This window comes from Perognathus longimembris, chromosome 13 (assembly GCF_023159225.1).
Source record: "Perognathus longimembris pacificus isolate PPM17 chromosome 13, ASM2315922v1, whole genome shotgun sequence".
NCBI lineage: Eukaryota > Metazoa > Chordata > Mammalia > Rodentia > Heteromyidae > Perognathus > Perognathus longimembris.
Genome location: NC_063173.1, coordinates 63,170,751 through 63,191,111, shown reverse-complemented (window position 1 = coordinate 63,191,111; position 20,361 = coordinate 63,170,751). Strand labels below are relative to the sequence as shown.

Sequence of the window (20,361 nt, the reverse complement as noted above, 5' to 3'; positions counted from 1 at the left end):
AAGAGCCACTTTCCCATACCCCTGCCATGTATTTTGTGCCAGCTAGATCCCATGCCAGGGAGAGGACTTGTACCTTTTCCTTTTTTGGGGGGGTGGGGGGTTGCTGGTCCTGGGACTTGAACTCAGCCTGGGTACTCTCTCTCTACCTGAGCTTTTTTTTTTTTTTTTTGCCAAAGAGTAGTGCTCTTACCGTTTGCGAGCCACAGCTCCACTTACAGCTTTTTGTTGGGTGGCTGATTGGAGATAAGAGTCTTTGCGATTTTCAGATCTTAGCCTCCCCAGTAGCTAGGATTATGGCACGAGCCAGGGGTACCTGGCTTAGACTTCCACCTCCCTGAAGACCCAGCCTGTCTCAGGGCTGGCTGAGGCTGGGTGCCGTCTCCTTCAGGAACCTGGTCAAGGGGCAGGGCTGCTCTGTTGCTCTCGTGTGGGGTCTGGGAGGGCCTCAGGTGTGGCAGCTACGATCACAGCAGGTGCTTTTCAGGCTCTAGATAACCTGGTCCTTCAGATTCTAGAGGGGCTGGAATCATGATTCAAGTGTAGAGCATCTTTCTAACAAGCACAAAACTCCAAGAGTGAAAGCCAGTACCACAAAGCAAAAACAAAGATTCAGAGGGGACATGGGGCGTGTACCAGGAAGAATGACTTCCACTAGGCTCGGGCCCTACTTTGAGGATGTATCCTCCCCCCAGACAGCAAGGGCCATAACCTCCTAGCAACCCACCTATCAGGAGAGGCTGAGGGCCAGGGGGGAGAAGACTGCACTAGAAAGCCCAGGGCCCAGCCAGCTGGGGCTCTTTCTACTGCACTCTGTTCCAGTGCCTCTGACATCTCTGTGAGACCAAGGAAGCAGAAATAAGGGCTCCCCCTAGACAGGGCCATAGGGAAACGGGCGCAGGGAGCCCCAGAAAACCAGCCCATAAACAGGACCTATTGGAGGGTCGATAGAGAGCTTTACTGGGTGCTTCTGTCCAGAATGGGAGCTATGCGGTGACAGCACTGCAGGCAGGCATTGCTCCAGACTGCCGGCGGTCTCATCTTGAACTCAGTGCGGCGCTGACTGCCACGGTCAGCAGAGGAGGCCAGGATCCCTCGGTCACTTCTCCAGCGGTGCGTAGTTGAGTAGTTTCTCAATCAGGTCCACGTGTGCTAGCAGCATGCGGCGGCAGCAGTAGCGCTTCAGACCCAGGGCGTCCAGGGCGTCCCTGGGGGCGGGGAGGGGAGGGGAACAGAGGGGGCGGTGGTCGGTGGTCTGCACAGGCCTGAGCCACAAGCACCCGTCTCTGGGCTCTCTGTCATCAAGGTGTTGATCTACCTAGATCACAGCCAAGGCCCCGCAGCGTGAGCCCAGTGGGTTGGACCTGGAAATGCCCGAAACGTGTACCCAGATGATGCCTAGAATGGAGCCGGGCAAGGCCCCTCTTCCAGCAGCACAGCTAGTGGACCGGGGCCTCCAGGTCACACCCTCCCTGCCCACCTTCCAACCGCGTCCTCCGTGCCTGCTTCGGGCGCTCATGCCTCAGGCCCAGGGCAGCTCGGTGGGGACTTCCCATTCACCTACGGAGGCGCAGAAGACCGAGCCTCCACCTAGCCCAAGTCCCGCACAGGCAGATTCGGCGGAACCGGCTCATTCTGGCTGTCCTCGACAGGTGCAGGGCCGCGCCCCGCCACGGCCACAGGCCTAGGTGTGCTCTCCACTGCATCTACCAGGGAACCACCCTTTCCATTTCCCAAGCCCATTAGAAGCCTCAGCATCCCCCGAACCTAGGCACTTTTTTCTCCCTTTTTGTTTTGTTTGGAAGCAGTACTAGCGTTTGTAATTACTTCTTTCATTTTATTTATTTATTTATTGCCAGTCCTGGGGCCTTGAACTCAGGGCCCGAGCACTGTCCCCGCTTCCTTTTGCTCAAGGCTAAGCTAAGCACTCTGCCACTTGAGCCACAGCACCACCTATGGCTGTTTTCTATATATGTGGTGCTGAGGAATCGAACCCAGGGCTTCATGTATGTGAGGCAAGTGCTCTACACCAGGCCATATTCCCAGCCCCCCTCAGGCACTTTTGAAGCTCTAGTGTAGAGATGGGATGAGGTGGAGGGGCTCCTGCCCACGGAATTCCTATGGGCCCTGGGACCCAGTAGCCACCCCTTCCTAGGCGGGCGATTCTGGCAGCCTCTCAGCCACCAATGCCTTCCCTTTGGTACAGAGGCGCATGGGAAGTAGTGAGCCCCAGGGTGTCTGGAGAAGACACACAGCCATCCACATGGAGGTAAACCAGACTCTGTGGGGGTGGTTCCTGGGGCGTGAACTCAGGGCCTCCTGCTCTTGCTTGCCTTGTTTGGTTCAAGGGTGGTGCTCTACCACTTGAGCTGGGTGATTACTTGGAGATGAAGTAGTCTTATAGGCTGGCTTTGAAGCAGGGTCTTTATCCCAAGTAGCTAGGAGTGCAGGCCTGAGGAACCGGAAGTGGTGCTGTGGCTCAAGTGGTAGAGCCCTAGCCTTGAGCAAAGCTCTCAGGCCCTGAGTTCAAGGCCCAGGACCAGCAGAAACAAATCCACAAGGAAAAAACAAAAAAAAACTAAAGCAAAAAGAGCTAAGGCACGCTAATGTCGACATAACATTTAAAGCCCTAGGCGAACTTTCTTGGGCTTGGCCACGTGGCTACTGTACATGTTCTTGGTACACTGGGTATTGTGTATATGTCCTACCTGACCTAGGGAGGGATAGAAAAACAGGGCGTAAGATATCACAAGAAATGGACTCACTGCCCTACTATGTAACTGCACCCTTTTGCACAACACCTTGTCAACAAAATTAAGAGCTAAGACCGGGCTGGAGCGGCAAACTACATGCGCGAGGCCCTGAGTTCAAACCCCGACACACACACACACACACACACCGAGTCCCCAAGATGCCGGCGGCTCCCGGCTCCCCTCACCACCCCACCAGGGGGCTGTGTGGGCAGAGGTGTGGGCGGGACCCCGAGCCACGGCGCCCGCGTCCTCGGTGCGCCCCCCGTCCGCCCCCCGCGCCCCCCGCGTCCTCGGGCCCCCGCGCCCCCCGCGTCCCCCCGTCCCCGGGCCCTCGGCCCCCCGCGCCCTCCGCGTCCCCCGCGTCCTCGGCCCTCGGCCCCCCGCGTCCCCGCCCCCCCCCCGCGTCCTCGGCCCCCCGCGTCCCCGTCCCCCCGCGTCCCCGGGCCCTCGGCCCCCCCGCGCCCCCGACCCCCGCGCCCCCCGCGCCCCGGCTCACCCCTCGGTGTACTCGGCTGCAGCAGCCCCAGGTAGGCCTCCCACTTGTTGCCGACGATCTTGCCGCAGGTGAAGCAGCGCACGGGGATGATCATGGCGATGGCGATGGCGATGGCGATGGCGGCGGCGGCGGCGGCGCTGGCTCCGCCCCGGACGCGTCCACCGCGCGGGGCCCCGGAGCCCCAGCCGCGACTCGGCCCCGCCGCGGTCCTTTCTGCCCGCGCGCCCGGCGGCTCCGGGGGCCCCGCGCCGGCCCGCCCGGTGCTCGCCCCGCCCCGCGGCTCCCCCGGCCCGGCCCGGCCCCGCCCCGCGGCTCCCCCGGCCCGGCGGTGCGGTGGTTCGGTCCGGCCCGGCTACGGCGTCCGGCCGCGCCCGAAAGAGCGGCGGGAGCGGCGGTTCGCGTTTCTCGTGCTGGTTGACTGACAGCTGCGCGCGCAGGTACGGCGCCGCCGCCCGGGTCCCGCCGCCCGGTTCCCGCCGCCCGGGTCCCCGCCGCCCGGGTCCCCCCCGCCCGGGTCCCCGCCGCCCGGGCTCCCCCCGCCCGGGTCCCCGCCGCCCGGCTCCCCCGCCCGGGTCCCCGCCGCCCGGGTTCCCCCGCCCGGGTCCCCGCCGCCCGGGTCCCGCCGCCCGGGTCCCCGCCGCCCGGGCTCCCCCGCCCGGGTTCCCCCGCCCGGGTCCCCGCCGCCCGGGTCCCCGCCGCCCGGGTCCCCCGCCGCCCGGGTCCCGCCGCCCGGGTCCCGCCGCCCGGGTCCCCGCCGCCCGGGTCCCCGCCGCCCGGGTCCCCGCCGCCCGGTTTCCCCGCCGCCCGGGTCCCGCCGCCCGGGTCCCCGCCGCCCGGGCTCCCCCGCCCGGGTTCCCCCGCCCGGGTCCCCGCCGCCCGGGTCCCCGCCGCCCGGTCCCCGCCGCCCGGGGTCCCCCGCCCGGGCTCCCCGCCCGGGTTCCCCCGCCCGGGTCCCCGCCGCCCGGTCCCCGCCGCCCGGGTCCCCGCCGCCCGGGCTCCCCCGCCCGGGTTCCCCCGCCCGGGTCCCCGCCGCCCGGTCCCCGCCGCCCGGGTCCCCGCCGCCCGGGCTCCCCCGCCCGGGTTCCCCCGCCCGGGTTCCCCCCGAGGGCGCGGTTGGGGCCTGGATGGGGACTTGGGCTGAGACGCGGCGCCGAGGGGCGGTCGCCCCGGCGTTCTCGGGTCCCCTCCGCCCTGCGTGGCCGGGGCCCCGAGGGTCTCCGTCCGAGCGCCTGCCCACGGCCTCCGGGGTGGCGTCTCCTCCCGCCTGTCGCTGTGCGACCGTCGGCGGCGCAGAGACTCGGCCCCGACGGCGGCCTCCCGGGTGCCGCCGTCCGCTACTTTGGGGGAAAGGGCCTGGGGGCGGGGCGCCGGCGGCTTCCCGGGCCGACGGGGCTGGGGCGGGGCCGGTGGTCGGGACCGGGGTCCACGCGGGGCCGGTGGTCAGGACCGGGGTCCACGCGGGGCTGGGGAGGGGCCGTGGTCAGGACAGGGGTCCACGCGGGGCTGGGGAGGGGCCGGTGGTCAGGACCGGGGTCCACGCGGGGCCGGTGGTCAGGACCGGGGTCCACGCGGGGCTGGGGAGGGGCCGGGGTCCACGCGGGGCCGGTGGTCAGGACCGGGGTCCACGCGGGGCTGGGGAGGGGCCAGTGGTCAGGACCGGGGTCCACGCGGGGCTGGGGAGGGGCCGGTGGTCAGGACCGGGGTCCACGCGGGGCTGGGGAGGGGCTGGTGGCCGGGACAGGGGTCCACGCGGGGCCGGTGGTCAGGACAGGGGTCCACGCGGGGCTGGGGAGGGGCCGGTGGTCAGGACAGGGGGCTTGCGGGGCTGGGGCGGGGCCGGTGGTCAGGACAGGGGGCTTGCGGGGCTGGGGAGGGGCTGGTGGCCGGGACAGGGGTCCACGTGGGGCCGGTGGTCAGGACAGGGGTCCACGCGGGGCTGGGGAGGGGCCGGTGGTCAGGACAGGGGGCTTGCGGGGCTGGGGCGGGGCCGGTGGTCGGGACAGGGGACAGGGGGCTTGCGGGCTGAACTAAGATCCTATGCAGAGGCACAGAGGACACGTGGCTAAGGCCTGGAAGGACCTGCAGGACCTCTGGGGAGACACCGTGCCTAAGGTGACCAGCAAGCCAGGGACACACGCCACACACACACCACACACCACACACACCACATACCACGCACACCACACACCATGCACACACCACGCACACCACACACCACACACACCACACACCACACACACCGCACACCACGCACACCACACACCATGCACACCACACACACCACACACACCACACACACCACATACCACGCACACCACACACCACGCACACCACGCACACCACACACACACCACACACACCACATACCACACACACCACACACCACACACCACGCACACCACATACCACGCACACCACACACCACGCACACCACGCACACCACACACACACCACACACACCACATACCACGCACACCACACACACACCACACACACCACATACCACACACACCACACACCACACACCACGCACACCACACACACCACACACCACACACACCACACACACACGACACACGACACACACAACGCACCACACCACACACCACACACACCACATACCACACACACCGCATACCACGCACACACCACACACACCACACACACCACACACGACACACCACATACCACACACACCGCATACCACGCACACCACACACCACGCACACCACACACGACACACACCACGCACACCACACACACACCACACACACCACATACCACGCACACCACACACACACGACACCACACACACCACATACCACACACACCGCATACCACGCACACCACATACCACACGCACACCACGCACACCACACACGACACATACCACACACACACGACACACGACACACACAACGCACCACACCACACACCACACACACCACATACCACACACACCGCATACCACGCACACCACACACACACCACACACACCACACACGACACACCACACACGCACCACACACGACACACACACCACACACACACCACACACCGCACACCACGCACACCACACACGACACACACCACGCACACCACACACACACCACACACACCACATACCACGCACACCACACACACACGACACCACACACACCACATACCACACACGCACCACACACGACACACACACACCACACCACACACACCACACACACGACACACGACACAACACACCACATACCACACCACGCACGCCACACACGCACCACACACACCACACACACGACACACCACACACGACACACAGCACACACGCACCACACCACACACACACCACACACGCACCACACCATACACACCACACATGACACACACCACACACACCACACACCACGCACACCACACACCACGCACACCACACACACCACACACGCACCACACCACACACCACACATGACACACATACCACACATGACACACACACCCCACACGATACACACATACCACACATGACACACACACCACACACGACACACACCACACACACACCACATGACACACACCACACATGACACACACCACACATGACACACACACACACCACATGACACACACCACACACACACCACACAGGACATACAACACACATGACACACACCACACAGGACACACACACCACATACGACACACACACCACACACCACACACACACACCACACACACACGGACCCGGGGCGACCAGGCTTCAGCACGCTCCCGCCTCTGGGAGGCTCCAGGGATGGGAGATGTGGGCTCCGGGCTGGGGCCCTGGGTGTCTGGTTGGGATGAAACCTCTCAGCCTCTGGGGTCCCAAGCACCTGTCAAGTGCCCTGTTGGGTCCACGCGGGGAGGGGCTGGCCAGAGCCCCTGTCCCTTGGTTTCCTGGGGGTTTGTGTCCCCCACCTCCTGGACCGGCTTCTTGCAGCATTTGCCATCTCCCAGGGAGGCACGTGCAGAGCCACGAGCCTGGGCCACTTCCCTTCTCGGCCTCCCTCCCCGGCCTCCCTCCCAGCGTCCCGCCCGCCCGGTCAGGGGAGCCGCAGAAGGGCCTGCAGCCACAGTGGCTGGGGTCAGACCCAGGCTCGGGCCGAGGCTACAGCAGCCAGAGGTGAGGGAGACGGGGAGCCGGACCCTCAGGGAGGGTCCTCAGGGAGGGTCTGGGGAGGGTCCTGGGGGCCCGCAGGGAGGGGATGGGCCCAGAGGCCTCCTGGGGGGGGACGGGGACCTGGCCTTCTCCTGCTCCTGTTCCCGCCTGTGTTGTTTACTCTGGAAAGTCGGGAGAGGAGGCCTGTGCCAAGTCGACATTCCTGAGATTCCGAGCCAGAGAGAGAGAGAGAGAGAGAGAGAGAGAGAGAGTAAGAAAGAGAGGGAGGAGAGGAGAGGAGAGAGAGAGAGAGAGAGAGAGAGAGAGAGAATATGTGTAGGTGAACTTGGCCTGGGCACTGTCCCTGAGCCTTTCTGCTCAAGGCTGGCCTTCACTGCTTGAGCTCTCTACCAGCTGTTTTTTGGTAGTTAACGGAAGATGGATGTCGTAGACTTTCCTGCCTGGGCTGTCTTTAAACTGCTGTGCTCAGATCTCAGCCTTCAAGGAGCCCTGGCACGGGCTTTGTTGTGCCTCTGTTGGTGGTGGCATCCCACCCTCTATTCCCCAGGAGAAGTGTGGGCTAGAGAGCAGCCCTAGCTTGCCCCTGTGTGTGCCCCTTGGCTCCTGGCTCCTTCCTGACTTGGCTGTGGGTCACTTCTGTCTGTACCCCTGACCGGGCTGGACCTCAGGGTGGGGGGGCCTCTACCCTGCCCTTGCTGGCATTGCTCCTTGTGCTCCGCTTTGAAGCAGGCCGGTTGCGGAGGCTAGCTCCCGGGGCACAGGGCACTTGGCCCGCCCGTTGCCCCCGCCTCCCCCAGCAGCGGTGCCTGGAGGCCCTGGTTTTATGAGGATGGGAGTCCAGCCTCCTGTGGCTGGAGGGGAGTGTGCCCTCCCACGTTTGCCACACACACACACACACACACACACACACAGAGCTCTTGCCAGAGGAGGGGTCACCTCAGGGCGGGGGGGTGGGGGGGAGAGGGAAAACCAGCAGCGATTGAAGTTCCAGCCCTCCTGCCCTGGGAGTTGCCCTGGCAACAGCCACAGGGAGGAAGGAGGGTGCTGGGCTGAGTCAGCTGACCTTGCCCCTTTCCTCCGGATCCTGTGGGAGGGGCCAGCGTGACTCTAGTTTGCCCCACCTCTGTCCCTTTGGCAGGCGGGCTGGACAGATGTTTGTTTGCCCAGAGGGGGTGCTGCTGCATAGGTGGGTGTGAACACACACTTCTGCACCCCCCCCACGTGTCCTAGCGGCACGGAGGTGTGCGGAGGAGGCTGAGGCTGGGCTGGCCCCGGCCCCGTGGCCCTTTGGTCACAGTTGGGATTCAGGACTAGCGTCCTGTGCATCGCGGCTGCCCAGCCTGTTCCCCAGAGGTGCCAGCGGCCGGGGCGGGGCCGGAAGGGCCGCAGCCTGTTCCCGGGGCCCTCCCTGCCTCCTCCGCGCCGCCTCAGCGTCTGCTCAGCCGAGGGGAGGGTGGGCGGCTGGGCGCACTGGGCTGGGCCAGGTGTGTGTGGACCGCGGGGCCTGGGCTCCCGGCTGGCCAGGCCGCCACGCCGCTGGGCTCAGGCGAGGCCGGGCCGTTCGCTGGCTGCCGCCGCCTGAGCTGTCGTAGGTCCGCCGAGGGCGGACTTGTCTTGGGCCATGGGAGCAAGCCAGACGTCGTGGAACAGCGCCGGGCCGGCCCTGTGGGGAGCGTGCCGTGCCTCGGCTTGGAATGCCTTAGGGGAAGTGGCCGGGCCAGGCACCGGCGGCTCACGGCCTGTCAGCCCAGCTACTCAGGAGGTGGAGCTCTGAGGATCACGGTTCAAAGCCAGCCCAGGCAGGAAAAGTCTGTGAGACTCTTGTCTCTGATAAACTACTCAAGAAAGCTGGAAGTGGCGCTGTAGCTCAAGTGATAGAGCACCAACCTTGAGCAAAAGAGCTCAGGGACAGCGTCCAGGCCCTGAGTTCAAGCCCCATGACTGACCGCGGAAAAGCAGGTTGATGTCACCGGCTGGTCTCAGGGCTCCGGGGCCCCTGGGGGTAGAGGCCAGGAGCGGTGTGGTCTGCATTCTGCCTCTCCCACAGAACCAGATTGCCTTCCAGCCTGCTGGCCAGCTCCAGGACGCCTCCTGTGGCAAGTCCACGTGGGTGTGGTGGTTCCGAAGCCGTTTTGAGTCTGTCTCATTGGGGCACCACACTGAGGACGAAGGGGCTGGGCTGTGGGGGTAGAGCCCCAGGGGTCCTGGGTGTTGAGGAAGCTGCCCGCTTCCCAGGGCACACAGCAGTTGTGTCCCAGCCCCCTGCTGTGAATGGCCGGCCTGGGTGTCACCCCTTCCCAGGCTGCGGCCTCATGGGCTCATCTGCCTCACTGCGAGTGGACAGCTCGCACACCGCTAGGGGAACCGGAACGTGGCACGGGGAGCCGGCTCAGTCCTCGCTTGGGTATCCTGGGGTCCCTCGCTCCAGCCATGTGGAGGAGGTCATGGGAGGAGTCTTGCCGGTGCTCCCGCAGGCACCAGGGGAAGGTCTTCCGGATGCACTGCGGGGGGGGGGGGGCGTTGCTGGGAAGCCTGGGCTCTGCTTCCCTCTGCCGAGACCTCAGGCCCCTCTGGAGCCTCCTGTTTCCCAGGCCTTGTCCCTCTCCCACTCCATGGGAGTGGTGGGGTTGGGAAGGCTGGTCCTGCAGCCTTGGCTTTGGGAATCTGGATGAGGGGTGGAGGGGAGACCCTCCCTTGCACCCCCAGCCCGGCAGCTCCTGTTCTTTGCCCCTTCACACAGCTCTTCCAGGAGCTCAAAGAAGGCCAGGCGGCCGCAGGTTTCTTGTGCGCCTCCCGGCTGCGTCGCAGACCGAGGGCTTGTAGGGCCGCTCCGGAGGGGAAGCCTGGCGGCTGGCCCCGCAGAGTGGGAAGGGTGTGGCTGTCAGCCCTGGTCTTCCCTGGGCTGTGTGCCTCTGTCCTCCGCAGACGCTGGGTGTACACGCAGATGCCTCGTACGCGCGGGAGATCGCGCAGGCCGCCGTCCTCGGGCTGGGCACGTGGGATGGCTGCATCTGGCCGAGAGCAAGGGCGCCAGAGGCTGCCGGGGCCTTCCAGAGGTCTTGTGGGTCTCTGCCGCTGCTCCCTGGGCAGAGCTTCCTCCCAGGGTCTCCGCTGGGTTTCTGGTGTGATTCTGGCCCTGGCCCTTTTCTGGAGCCCAGATACATGAAAGGGGGCGCGGGGAGGAGGGGATCATGACAGGGTAGGTGCCACCAGAAGAAGCACAGGTCATGGGGCTGAGCAGGGGTTTCCAGGACCTTGGACGCTGGCTTGCGGTGGAGGACTGCAGTTTTGCGCAGGGCCCTCTGGGGGGCAGCAGAGGGCTGGGGTGGAGCAGCTGTGCCTGGACACCCAAGGGCTCCCCAGACATGCCACCACCCCGTCTGTCCCTCCGGAGGAGCTGTCAGCCCTGCCGGAGTCCTGTCCTTCCCGAGCCCTCGTTATTTCCTCCCCTACTTGCCAGCTTCTTCTTCCCACTCAGGAAGTTTCTAGTACTGCCCTGCCCCCTAGGGTGGAGGCCACCGTTGTGACATCCACAGGAAGCCTTGACACAGCCTGCGCTTAAGTGCAGGGCACACTCATAGCCGTCACTGCCTCCCCTGGTGTGCGTGCGTGTGTGCCCTGTCACTGCCTTCTGTGTGAGTGTCCTGTCATTGCCTTCCCACTGTGTGTGCCCTGTCACTACCTTCTGTGTGAGTGTGTGTGTGCCCTGTCACTACCTTCTGTGTGATTGTGTGTGTGCCCTGTCACTACCTTCTGTGTGTGTGTCCCCTGTCACTACCTTCTGTGTGTGTGTCCCCTGTCACTACCTTCTGTGTGATTGTGTGCCCTGTCATTGCCTTCCCACTGTGTGCGTGTGTGTGCCTTGTCATTACCTTCTGTGTGTGTGTGTGTGTCCTGCCATTGCCTGCCCACAGTGTGTGTGAGCACGCGTGCGTGTGTCCGCACCATGGCCTCCCCCCCCCCCCCCGTGTGTGTCCCCTGGGCTGCAGGTAGGTGCAGGGAATTCCGTGCCGTGTTGGTGTCTTCACCCCACCTTGGAGCGCTTCCCATCCACCCTCAGTAGGGCCAGCGCTCCGCAGACTTGGCCTGGCGCGTGGGGCCCAGCCCGGGGCCACGTCTCCACGCGCTGGCGTGGGATGGGCCGGTGCGCGCGATCTGTGCAGGCCATGAGCCAAGGGTGCCCAGATGCGCCCTTGCCACCGCCTGGGAGGAGGCTGGGTGTCTTCCTGCAGGCTGGCTTCCTCTCCCCCGGGGCGAGAGGAGGGTCGGGGCACCGGGTCCAGGAGCTGGAGGATGTGGTCCGCAGACCGTCAGCACGGCGGGGGGGGGGGGGGGGGCGGACGGAGACCAGCCCCCGGGGCCCCCGCGGGCCTCGTCCCCCGGCCCAGAGGGCGGGGCGGGCGGGGCCGGGGTCGCCGCGATTGGCCAGCGGGCGGGGTCCACGCGGGCAGCGCGGCGCTGGATTGGCCGGGCGCGCGCGGGGCGCAGCGGGCCGCGGCGGCGGGCGGGCGGGCGGGTGTCGGGAGGGAGCGGCGGGGCCGAGCGGGCCGAGCGCGGCCGGGGCCCGCCGGGGCGGGGATGGCGGGCCGGGGATGAAGGGCCCCTGGGCGGCGGCAGTGGGGCGCGCCCGGCCTCCCGGCGCCATGCGCCGCTCCAGCACCGACGAGTCCACGTACCGCCGCAGCCCGTCTCCGGAGGGCAAGGGCCCCGGCCCCGGCCCCGCGCGCGGCGGCGCCGGCTTCGGGCCCAAGGCCGCCCAGGCCCGGTACACGACGCCCAAGGGCAACAAGTACGTGGTATTCTACCTGGACCTCTCCTTCATCTTCCTCCTAGAGCTGAAGCGCGGCAGCATGGCGCGCGGCTGCCTGCAGGGCATCAAGTACCTCATGTTCGCCTTCAACCTGCTCTTCTGGGTGAGTGCGGGCCGGGGCACGGGCACGGGACCGGGGTGGGGGGCGGGGGGGACCGGGAGGCCGGGGCCGCCGCCAGGCCGCCGCCCGCACGTGCGCACCGGACCCGGCGGTGCCGGACGTGGCCGCGCTCCGGGGCTGGGCTCTGACCACAGCCTCCGGCTGGCTCCGCCACCCCGCCGGAGCCGCCCTCCCTCCCAGGCCTGCGCCCCAGCCTCGCCCCGTCCGCCACGCCCCTCCCTGGGAGTGTGTGCCCAGCCCCGTGGGGGACCCACGGAGGCGTCCCGGACACCACAAAGTACTTAGTACCACTCACCTGGCGGCTGGGTCCGGCTTCCGGGCTGCAGAGCCACCCTAGCCAAGGCATGGGGGCTCCAGGGTTGCTCAGTGGTGGGGACTTGGGTCTGGTGGGCTGTGTTCAGGCAGAGCCCAGGGTGGCGGCCTCTGCTGTAGATCACACTAGCCGGGTCAGCCGGACAGGGTGTGGATCGCACTGTAGGTCACACTGACGGGAGTCGGGGGACCGGTGTGGATCACACTGTAGGTCACACTGACGGAGTCAGGGGGACAGGTGTGGATCGCACTGTAGGTCACACTGACGGGAGTCAGGGGGACAGGTGTGGATCGCACTGTAGGTCACACTGACGGGAGTCAGGGGGACAGGTGTGGATCACACTGTAGGTCACACTGACGGGAGTCGGGGGACAGGTGTGGATCACACTGTAGGTCACACTGATGGGAGTTGGGGGACAGGTGTGGATCACACTGTAGGTCACTGATGGGAGTTGGGGGACAGGTGTGGATCACACTGTAGGTCACTGATGGGAGTTGGGGGACAGGTGTGGATCACACTGTAGGTCACTGATGGGAGTTGGGGGACAGGTGTGGATCACACTGTAGGTCACACTGACGGGAGTCAGGGGGACAGGGTGTGGATCACACTGTAGATCACACTGACAGGAGTCAGGGGGACAGGTGTGGATCGCACTGTAGGTCACACTGACGGGAGTCAGGGGGACAGGTGTGGATCATACTGTAGGTCACACTGATGGGAGTCGGGGGACAGGTGTGGATCACACTGTAGGTCACACTGACGGGAGTCAGGGGGACAGGTGTGGATCACACTGTAGATGGCATTGGCGTGACTCAGAGGAACTGGTGGGTTGTGGCAGGGACCACCCTGCCTGACTCCAGCAGCCTTGGCTAGGCCTGGGAGGAGGCTAGAGGTGGAGCGGCCCCTAATTGCTTGAGCAGGCCTGAGGTTTAACTTGCTGGGCTGGGAAGGCTTGATGGAGGAATGGTGTCCAAGTCCCTTTTGGGCTCCACCCTTGGTTCCCAAGCAAGCTTTCCTCAGTGACTGGAGTAAGAGGGCTCAGCTGGGCGTTTGGGGTGTGGCCGGGCTCTGTACTTCAGCCATGCTGGTCCTTCTTTCACACGGGGTGCCGGTCAGGCAAAATGCGCCAGAAGCAGAGTCCACGTTCCCGTCCTTGCTGTCCTCCTGGCTCTGGCTCAGGGCAGGGGCTCGGCGGGGGTGGGGGTAACCTGCTGCTCCAGGGGTTTGTTCTTTGCCAGACACTTGGAAGGGCAGGTCTTGGCCCAAGGGAATACGCCGGAAGGGGTGGGTGTGGGCCGGAGCGGTGGCTAGCAATACCAGGAGGCGAATGTTTTGGCACCGGTGCGATTCGTGCCAAGGGCCGGCGTGTGACTGTGGGGGAGGGGCTGCAGGTGACCCGGGAGGGATGGGTAGTGCTGGTTGGTGTTTGGTACAGGGGAGAAAGGAAGGGGGCTCATGAGGGGTCAGGCTTGAGAGCAGCCCCCAGGAGGCCCACACGTGCTGTCCTCCATGCCCACCGAGGCCTGGCTCCCTGCAGCAGCGCAGACGTGCTCCGCCGGCTCCTGGATCACAGCCCCCACCCGGCGAGAACAAATCAGAAGCCTCTGGGGAGCCCTCCTGGGCTAGACACCTCAGTGTTCTTTCGTGACTCCATTATGTCCCCAGCCTTGGGAGCTGAAGCCCCTGCCGGGCCTCAGCGCTGGCCATTGCCCCTCTCCCCACGTGGTGCGCCAAGACCGGTGCCAGAGCCCTGTCCAGCCCCACAGGGCAGGCAACACCTCGGCGGGGCTCGGCTGGGAGGCGTGTGTCCAGCGCCTGGCGGGGCCCGTCTGGTCCAGTGGATGTCTAGTCAGCCGTACGTGGCCCCGGCCCCCTTCCTGTGGTGGCAAGGGACGCGGTGGAGGGGCACGGGGCCCAGAGCGCTCTCTTAGCCGAGCCGCCTTTGCTGTGCAGGTGCCAGCTCTCTGTAGAAGGGACTCAGGTTCCCGCCCCATTTCTTATTTGTGCTGAGGTCCCACCCTAGGCCTGTGGGGGGGCGGAGGGCCCTGGCCCAGCAGGGGACTGACTCTGCAGGGTGTGCAGGGGTGGCAGGTTAGGGCTCAGGGGAGAGGCGAATGCTCGGTGGGGCAGGCCAGGCCATACTGGGCGGTGGCGTGAGGGGTAACCCCTGGGACCCCATTTGTTAGGCTCCGGTGGCTGCCCCGTCAGCTGGGCCTCTGACAACAGAGCCCTTCCTGTAATGGAGGGTGGGATTCAGGGTGTGGGGGGGGGGGGTTAGTGAAGCCGTGCTCTCGTGCCCCTGCCCCCTTCTCCTGGGCTCTGGGCTCCCCCTCCCCCGGGGCAGGGGCTCTGGCCAAGTCTGCAGGGGCTGAGCTCAGCCAGATGAGGGCCTTTCCACGCCTCTCTTGTGGCCAGGTGCTGGCCCGGCCGGCCTCAGCCCTGCGGCAGCTCTGCCTGGATGCCACACCTCCTGCCCTGCAATGGCCTGGTGCAGAGGTGGGCAGAGGGGAGCACCTGGTGTGAGGAACCTCACAGGGAGCCAGCTGCTTCTCCAAAGAGCTGGGGTGGCAGTGGTTGCTGGGGAACGGTGCTGCCCAGCTGAGGGCTCTAGGTGGCTCTGGTGCCATCCCAAGTGGGCACATCTCCCCCCCACCCCAGTCCTGGGGCTTGAACTCAGGGCCCAGGCACTGTCCCTGAGCTTCTGTTGCTCAAGGCTAGCGCTCTACCACTTGAGCACAGCGCCACTTGGGCTTTTTCTGTGAATGTGGTACGGAGGAATCGAACCTGGGGCTTCGTGCATGCTAGGCAAGCACTCTACCACTAAGCCACATTCCCAGCCTCAAGTGGGCGCATCTTGGGAGAGAATGAATTATATTCTGTTTTTAAGTGGACAAATTCACTCTGCCTGAGTAACCAGCACCCAGGCTCAGATGGATTTCTGCAAGCCTGGTGGGAGAGGAGCTAAGGAGCACAGCCCCCCTCAACCCAGCCCTCCGCCCTCTGCTGCCCTCCTGAGTGCTGTGGCTTGAAGGGCAGTGGGCAGGGGGGCTGGCACCCCGTGGCATCGACCACCTAGCCTGAGGCCAACCTAGGGTTGCAAGGAGGCGGCGGGAGGAGGCTGTGGCACCCACGGGCCCACGGGGTAGGTGCTTCTTGGATAACGTGCCGTGGGAGAAGGGGAGAGAGGGCAGCAGGCCTGGCTGAGGTGGGCGGGGTGCGCAGGATGGGTGGAGGTCGGCCAGAAGTCTAGGGTGGGGGCAAGAGAAGGGAGGGCCCCTCCTGGGTCGTCTTGGTGGCTGCTGGGGAACCCTTGCCCCCTGCAGGCTGTCCTGGGGCGGGGTGGGGGGTGGGGGATTTCCATGCAGCCTGGGAGGGGTGGGAGGTCTGTGCTGGGGAGCACTGTAGGGTTGGAGCGAGGTCTCAGCTCCAGCCCACGGGGGAGCTGGGGGTACGGGGTGCTCCAGGCCCCCCCGGGACTCACCCATGAGTTCTGCCTCTTGGGTCTGTCTGAGTCTACGGGGCCCGTCTTCCCTTGAGCCTCGAGGCTGTAATTTTCTTGTCAAAATGTTTTAAAAGGTGCGTGCGCAGACACATTTTCCACGTTACAGGTATGGTAATTTTCCTTACCACGCGTGTGCATTTCACCAGTACTGGCGTGAGTTAGCATTGCCTGGAGATCATGCGTTGTGGGGTGGGGTGGCTCGCCCATGCTGGGGCAGGAAGTGTCCCAGCCTCTCGGGGGTGGGCACAGCGGGGGGGGGGGAGAGCAGCCTGCCCTCCCCCCTCCCTGCCCGGCCCAGGCCCCATGCACCTCAGCCCCCAGCCTCTCAGAGCGGGCTGGGTTTGCTCAGGAGTCTCCTGCAGCTCCATGGCTGCACCCCCCGCCCCCTGAGGTCATCCTGGCTTTGGTGGCAAGAGAAAGGCGGACACCGTGGGCACCCACTGGCGAGGGACTGGTCAGGGGTGGGAGCCGTAGGTGACAGTGAGGAGACTTTCCTGTCCCACAGGGGTTGGCCCCACGTGGTGGGAATCTCCAGGGAGAGGCCTGGACCTGTGGCTGTACCTGCCTTGGGCTGGGAGCTCTGTCCCCACCGTGGACGCAGCCTCCTGCCAGTCTGGCACCCCATGCGGTCTCCCCATGCGGTCTCCTACACACCCCCAGCCACCCTCGAGGGCAGCGTGGCTGGAGCCCGTGGCGGGGCCCGGTGGGGGCCCTGCCGCGCGCCTCATCCTCTCTTCTCTTCCAGCTGGGTGGCTGTGGAGTCCTGGGCGTTGGCATCTGGCTGGCCGCCACACAGGGGAACTTTGCCACCCTGTCGTCTTCCTTCCCGTCCTTGTCAGCCGCCAACCTGCTCATCGTCACCGGCACCTTCGTCATGGCCATTGGCTTTGTGGGCTGCATTGGGGCCCTCAAGGAGAACAAGAGCCTGCTGCTCACGGTGAGCGCGTGGCCTCGGGGCCTCAGGTGGGCGCGGCTCACCTCTGGCCCGCCACCCGTGCTTCCTGGGTGGGTGGGCACCTAGAACGGCGTCCTGCTCAGGTCTCCCGGGCCTGGCACAGCCTGACTCTCTTGAGCCCCTTTGGGGGAAGCGTTCGGACCCTCAGGGGCCTCCTGGCAGGCCATGCTTGGGGTCCATTTCAAGCACTGCGAATAGAGGTGACGGGCCCGGAGCCTGGGGCTCCACCGGTGTGGATGCCTGGCTCACCCAGAGGCAGGCGAGGGTGAAGGGAAGGCCCGATAACAGGGCCCACACCCGGCCTGGGACCCGGCCGGGGCCTCCACGGCCACCCTCTGACCCCATGTCCTCTCCACAGTTCTTCGTGCTGTTGCTGCTGGTGCTCCTGCTGGAGACCACCATTGCTGTGCTTTTCTTTGCCTACACTGACAAGGTACGGCTGCCCTGGCCAAAGGGCGGGGGGGGGGGGGTGGTGGTGCATGCAGGCTCCTCCTGGGCTCGGGGGCTGTACTCTGTTTGCCCACAGCCCCTGGGTTCTAGGCCTGGGGTGGCTGCGCAGTGGCCCATCCAGGTGGCAGAACAGCATCCCTCCCTCCCTCCTTCCTCCGTGCCCTCCCCCGGCAGGGGTATTAAGTGGGTGTTAAGTGCATGGAGTGCTCAGCTGAGCACCCTCTGCCTCCAGCCTCCCCGTGGTGTTGATCGCTCGTCCCTAGCAGGTGGCTCACTGAGCTGAGGCCTTGGGTTGTGAGTCCCTCCGAGTCTGCGGGGCATATCCCGACTGCGGCACTACTTACTGCGGGCCGCGGGCCCCACCCGTTCCCTGCCCAGCCCTGGCGTCAGCTCCTTCCCCAGGGCCCGGTTTCCCTTGCCAGAGGACGGCTCTGGAGACGGAGGCTGGGGGGGGGGGTGGTCACCTCCCCAGCTGCACAGCAGACCCCCCTGCTGTGGTCAGCACCTTGTACCCCTGACCCCACAGTCATGAGCCTCCCCCAGCATGGTGGGTTGGCGTGGGTTTCTCAGGAGACTGTGTGGCTCCCACGGGGCCCGGTTGACCCTGCCGCACCCTCAGATTGACAGGTATGCCCAGCAAGACCTGAAGAAGGGCCTCCATCTGTACGGCACACCAGGCAACGTGGGCCTCACCAATGCCTGGAGTATCATCCAGACGGATGTGAGGCCTGGGGGGGGCGGTGCCCTGCCTGGGGGGGGGACTGCCCTGCCTGGGAGGTGGGCCCTGGGGGGAGCTTCCGGGCACAGGGCAGGTCTGGGGGCAGGCTGGCCAGGGCAGTGGCGGGACCAGCCTTTCCAGCCTCAGCCTAGGCTGTTGCCTGCTCCAGTTCCGCTGCTGTGGTGTCTCCAACTACACCGACTGGTTTGAAGTGTACAACGCCACGAGGGTGCCCGACTCGTGCTGCCTGGAGTTCAGCGACAGCTGCGGGCTACACGCGCCAGGCACCTGGTGGAAGGCGGTGAGCGGGGCCCGGGCCGCCTGGATCCTGTGGGTGGGCAGGAGAGGAGGCCGGGGCTGACCCTGCTCTCTTGCAGCCATGCTACGAGACAGTGAAGGCCTGGCTCCAGGAGAACCTGCTGGCCGTAGGCGTCTTCGGACTGTGCACGGCCCTGGTGCAGGTGCGCAGGGTGGGGCCCGAGGCTCAGCGTCTAGGGAGCCATGGGGAGGGCGGGTTGTGGGGGGTGGGGAGGGGGAGAGGGCACATGATGAAAGCCAGGCCCACTGGGAGGGTCAGGAGGACCTCTGCCTGGCGAGGTCCCCTGGGGCACCTCGGGCGGTGCTGTTGGTGCCCCTTGGTGGGCCGAGGCGGCAGTGGGTAGTCATAGCACTGCCCAGGCAGAAGGAGGGAGGGCGGCCGTCTAGGCCCCGCCTGCTTCGCAGCCTCCTGTGGCAGTCCAAGCCGGTCGGAACGGTGCGCGCAGAGGGCCGGCAGCTGCACGCCGGGACACGTGGGCACCGTGGGGCTTAGGGCTCCCCAGGAAGGCGCAGAGCGGGCCTTGAGGCTGGTGGGGTTGTCTGACTGCGGTGGGCAGGCAGGGGCCACCCTGCTGCAATGGGCCTGAACCCTGGGGTCAGGAGGCGGCGGCCCCCTCGCTGGCCGGGGCTCGGGCAGAGGCCTGTGGCTGCCGCTGAGCCCCTCCCGTCTGTGCAGATTTTAGGCCTGACCTTCGCGATGACCATGTACTGCCAGGTGGTGAAGGCGGACACCTACTGCGCGTAGCCCACAGCCTCCTTGCTTCTCTGCCAAAGGACACTGCCACCAAGGAGACGGCCGCCTCCAGGCCTGCCTCGCCCGCGGCCCACGCCGGCGCTCTGCCGGACACAGGGCAGACCTGGGCTTGGAGCCCTCGGAACCCTCGTCCTCGGATCCGGGGTTTGGCTTGAGCGACCCCAGGGGAGGGGGTGGCCGAGTGCTGCCCACAGCAGCGGCCGAGGCTGAAGGGGCGTCGACACCTTGCGTAGATCCATGTATCACCAGAGCTGCGTTCGTGCGGGGGGGCGGGAGCGGCCCACCCTCAGGGCCCCCACGGGCCCCGGTGCTCCAGGTGGGGGCGGGCCCCCCATCCACATTCCATACCAGACCACCGTCCCAGGTGCATCATAATAAAGTGTGCGAGCAGCACTGTGTCTTGCTGGGTGTGCTTTGCCTGGACAGCTGCGGCCTCCAACGCGCGGGGGACTTACTACGTTAGCCCCCGGGTGCAGCAGAGGCTGTGGGGCGTCGCTGACCCGTGGGGCGCCGGGTGCGGCTCCTCCTGGCCTGGCCTGAGGCCAGGCGGGCTCAGCTCCTGAGCTGTCCCAGGACCTCACCCCTCGCCTTAGCGTGCAGGGAGGAACCTTGGCGCAGTGTGCTCCCCACGGGGCACAGAGCTGGGAGAGTGGTTAAAACGCACCAGACCAGGACGGTACCCCTGTAATTCAGGGTGAGGCGGGCCAGCGTGGGGACCACTGGCCACGGGGAAGGTGGTCTGGGGGCTCAGGCCAGGCGGGTGTCTCCCAGGAGTCTCTCTCTGTAGGTAAGCTAAGTCCCAGGACGGGGAGGGGCAGGTGACCCGAGGGATATGGGATGGGGTGACGGCGGTCAGCTCCTTGGCGCCTCTGATCTCCCATTTTCCCAGGCTCGGCTCACCTTGTCACTGCGCCCATGTGGCTGGCACCTGCTCTTGGGGTGCCCCCACCCCCACTCCCCGATGCGGCCCACCAGGCCTCCATGCAGGCCTGCCCCATAGCCACTGAGCAGACTGGGCCCGAGT

At 66.0% G+C, this 20,361-nt stretch overlaps 2 protein-coding genes across 4 annotated transcripts; one reads left to right on the top strand and one right to left on the bottom strand.

Moving 5' to 3' along the window:
• Positions 1 to 933: 933 nt before the first annotated feature.
• Positions 934 to 3,489, bottom strand: Polr2l (RNA polymerase II, I and III subunit L). The gene is given in 3 exon segments (XM_048360001.1): positions 934 to 1,205; positions 3,247 to 3,262; positions 3,265 to 3,489. Coding segments are annotated over 3 exon segments (201 nt in total). The 5' UTR covers positions 3,341 to 3,489; the 3' UTR covers positions 934 to 1,096.
• An 88-nt stretch (positions 3,490 to 3,577) lies between these two features.
• Tspan4 (tetraspanin 4) lies at positions 3,578 to 19,730 on the top strand. Of its 3 annotated transcripts, none has more exons than XM_048359998.1 (8): positions 3,578 to 3,683; positions 12,230 to 12,309; positions 16,888 to 17,079; positions 17,456 to 17,530; positions 18,167 to 18,268; positions 18,435 to 18,566; positions 18,643 to 18,726; positions 19,260 to 19,730. In XM_048359998.1, the coding sequence occupies exons 2-8, from the start codon at positions 12,247 to 12,249 to the stop codon at positions 19,326 to 19,328; spliced, it is 717 nt and encodes a 238-aa protein (XP_048215955.1). In that variant the 5' UTR covers positions 3,578 to 3,683; positions 12,230 to 12,246; the 3' UTR covers positions 19,329 to 19,730. The 3 variants fall into 3 exon arrangements, with proteins under 3 accessions (XP_048215955.1, XP_048215956.1, XP_048215954.1); XM_048359999.1 differs by lacking the exon at positions 3,578 to 3,683 and adding an exon at positions 7,109 to 7,399; XM_048359997.1 differs by lacking the exon at positions 3,578 to 3,683 and having other exon boundaries at positions 12,006 to 12,309.
• Positions 19,731 to 20,361: the final 631 nt, after the last annotated feature.